This window comes from Siphateles boraxobius, unplaced genomic scaffold, assembly GCF_051911475.1.
Source record: "Siphateles boraxobius isolate OS27281-9 unplaced genomic scaffold, OSU_SipBor_1 2, whole genome shotgun sequence".
NCBI classification, from domain to species: Eukaryota; Metazoa; Chordata; class Actinopteri; order Cypriniformes; family Leuciscidae; genus Siphateles; species Siphateles boraxobius.
In genome coordinates, this window is record NW_027508810.1 from 3,956,434 (window position 1) to 3,959,865 (window position 3,432).

Sequence of the window (3,432 nt, forward strand, 5' to 3'; positions counted from 1 at the left end):
CATGATAAGCATTTCTCTCTGCATTTAAACACAGCATGCCACAGGAAAAGTGTTCAAAAGCATAGCATCCACTACAAATATGTCTATTTATTGAATATAATTTTTTTTGAAACTTCTCAAACTCAAAACTTAATGTTAAAGCTCAATGGGCTCAGGGGAGGCACGGGAGACGTGGCATCCCGCTGTAACTTTACCTGCGGGTGTTGCTGTTGAACAGTGTTACTTTAGAAAAACAAGTGATTAATACACGTATTTATGTCACATTTTGTAATATTTGTGTTGTTTTATTTTTATGGATTATTTTCTCTTCCTTTTTTTGTGTGGAGGCACTGCCTCCCTCGCCTCTGGAGGAAATGCCCCTGTAGTGACCTCTCACACTTTTCACCCTGTGCTCTCAGGTCTCTGGTGTGGACTCAGCCGCTGTCCTCCACGTTGCTCTTCAACATCAATGGAAGTCACACAAATTACTTTCTTCAAGCTGGAAAATGACTTTGTCCAAAAATGAACATTTTGTCATGATTTACTCTCCCTCGTGTTGTTCCAAACTGGTAGGCCTATAGATTTATTTCTTTAGTTTGACTCAAAAGAAGATATTTATATCTTCCTGAGATACTTTTATGGGGTCTAATGTTATTTGGACCCAGAAGTTCTTCAAAATATCTTCTTTTGCATTTAGCAGAAAAACAGAATGACAGATTTCATGGGTGTAGGGTCAGTACCGAGCACTCAATGTGTCTGGTCATTTACGATTACTGGGTGTTGGAATCCCCCCTGGGTCCCGCTCGTGGCACAGACGCTGTTCGGGTGAACCATTCCTTTATTCATTATCGGCAACATGCAATGCGTTGAAAGAATTGTAGGCACTTGGCACACATAGAGCGTTTCAACATTCACTTCATAAAAAAAAAAGAGATTAGAAAGAGTTTGTTGGAAAAAGCGGTTACACTTTATTTTAAGGTTACAGTGTTACAGTGTAATTATACAAGTAAAGAAATGATAATTAACTAACTGTACTTATTATAGGGTTAATGGTTTGGTTTAGTTTAGTTGCATTTAATTATGCATCATTTAAAGTTATTACAGTACTACAATAACTACATGTAGCATGTGTACCATGTGTAGCAAGGACAATAAAGTGTACCCGAATAAGTCTTCACAAAAGACTTCCTGTTTCTAAATGTGTTGTAATAATTAATCAAAAATGTCAAGCTGAATTATCAAAAAAATGATAGTGATCACATTCTACAGAAAAATATTATTTTGGCACAAAAAAAATATTACTGACTGAATAATCTGGTGTGCTGAGGTTATATTTGTCTGGTTAAGTCTGTTTTATTGAATAATTTCTGTTTTATTAAACATTTGAAATATAATTATTAATTATTATTAAATTATTAATTATTATTAAATTATTAATTAGTATTTTTAAATAGAAATAGTCCAAGTCAGTTCAAGTCGAGTATTATTAACTCATAATGTGTGATTTATTATAAGTCAACACACAAAAAAATGATATTACCAGTATTTATTCAGTTATCTATTCAAATTCAAATTATACTTTAGGAATTCCAAACTTACTGAGATGAAGTTGAAATACTGCAGCATATATACATATGTATGATAATAATCTACAAAAAAAAATCCCAAATATCTGGGAAAGGAGTAACGGATTAAGTATAGGATTAAAAAAAACCCTGATATTTGACCATTGATCACAGTATTAAATACATTTGAGATTAAGCTTTCAGAATTTCCCACATTAAAACATTCTTTACAAATTAAGATTTTCCTTTTTTCTTTTATACAAATCCTTTTATATGTACAAATCCATGTTATTATGAAACAGCATAAAGATGCTTGTAGATTGATTAGTTGGTTTAAGGATGGTGATGAGGAATGTTCTAGCAGAACTTCTGGACAGTTACGGGATAGAGGAGGGGAATAGCGATGCCCTGGTCTGGTTTCTCAAAGGCACTTATCAAATTCTTGACTTTTCGGAACAAGCGTTTAGTCTGACCCGGTGCTGTCTGTAAAAAACAAAAAACAAAAAACGAATAAATAAACAAACCAACAACAACAATAACAGCATTACAGCAACATCAGTATAATCTATTTGCAAGGACCCGTGACCTAAGGCAGATCAACTCAAACCTGTAAATCAGAAATAGTCCAAATACACATGGGTATACGTGTATACATGTGAGCACCCATATTTCTTTAATTTGATCTATATAAGATCTATAGATATAATGTCACGCAGTCTCAAAATGAGAAGTTGGCCTTATAGATGTTAGAGCTGAGAGATTTCTCTCTGTAAAATCACTTAAATCTCAGCCCAAGCAAACAAGACCTTTCCACAGCCGTTTCATAACTCTACATTTGAGTCATTTTCAGGAAACACACAGTTTTGTAATGTTATCCTCATCAATTACTTCTGACAGATTTACAAAATATCTAGTTACACATGATACATATGTGTATTGCAGAAGAAACTATTTTTAAATGGTTGCTTTTCATTGGAAAATAAGCCAATTTGTGTCTCCAGCACTCATCATAATTTAGTTGTCTAAAAAAAAAAACGCTCTACTTAAATTTAGCTGTGGTTAAAATACTAAAAGAAAAGCAATGAAGGATTTATAATTATCGGGCTAACTGTCACAATTTTCAAAAGTAGAAAATTGTAAGCTAATCATATTTCAATAATAATATCCGATGTTGCATATGATGTTTCCTTTTTTATTGTGTCTTTAAATGTGTCATTTTGTTCTTGCGTTCAAGATCCTCACCTCAGCCGCCCAGGAGCCCGCTGTGTCTTTCTGGAGCCGGTACGTGTAGACAAAACCTTTACACCTGGCAGTGTGAGAAATCACAGAATAATAAAAGCAAAGGCCAATAAATAGAACTTGCTCGTTTGAAATTGTACGTGTCCAGTTCAAATTAAAATTTTGACTTAACAATTTGTAATTGTGAAGTTTTGCGTTAACTCGAGTGACACGCTTGAAATGAGCTTAAAGCTCCAGAAAATGCAGAGATTTCTTGAGGACTTACAGGACACAGAGGCAGTAGGCTCCAGGAACGCTCTCACTGTCTCGAATTAAATAGCTCCCATCTTTGCCCGCTTCACACAGACGCATCTCACACATTTCTCGATTGATGGCCCCATGATAAACAGAAAGCGATTCCATTGTGCTGCATGCATTGTTTCTCAGGCAATCACTACCAGCAAGTGATATTTGTCCCTTTGGCAGGAAATGATGAAACAAGGCAGGAAATAAGCTCTTCAAAAAATAAGACAATTTCTGCAACAATAGCAAATGCATGCAAAATGCCAGTGGAACATTAGTAATTGGTAATATCAGTTCATCTAGAGTTCAACTGCCATGCAGATATCTGGATGTGCTACTGAAATTATACTTTACAAATTAGTGCTGC

At 34.7% G+C, this 3,432-nt stretch overlaps 1 protein-coding gene across 1 annotated transcript; it reads right to left on the reverse strand.

Moving 5' to 3' along the window:
• Positions 1-1,778: 1,778 nt before the first annotated feature.
• sh2d1ab (SH2 domain containing 1A duplicate b) lies at positions 1,779-3,226 on the reverse strand. Its single transcript, XM_077235693.1, has 3 exons — positions 3,049-3,226; positions 2,787-2,850; positions 1,779-2,027 (listed from the first exon to the last, which is right to left on the reverse strand). Exons 1-3 carry the CDS (start codon positions 3,183-3,185, stop codon positions 1,902-1,904), a joined length of 327 nt encoding a protein of 108 aa, XP_077091808.1. The 5' UTR covers positions 3,186-3,226; the 3' UTR covers positions 1,779-1,901.
• Positions 3,227-3,432: the final 206 nt, after the last annotated feature.

Coding starts and splice junctions, on each gene's coding strand:
- sh2d1ab (XM_077235693.1), bottom strand. CDS start 3,185: ATGGAATCGCTTTCTGTTTATCATGGGGCCATCAATCGAGAAATGTGT. Junction 2,851..3,048: donor GCCTACTGCCTCTGTGTCCT/GTAAGTCCTCAA, acceptor TCACACTGCCAG/GTGTAAAGGTTTTGTCTACA. Junction 2,028..2,786: donor CGGGCTCCTGGGCGGCTGAG/GTGAGGATCTTG, acceptor TGTTTTTTACAG/ACAGCACCGGGTCAGACTAA.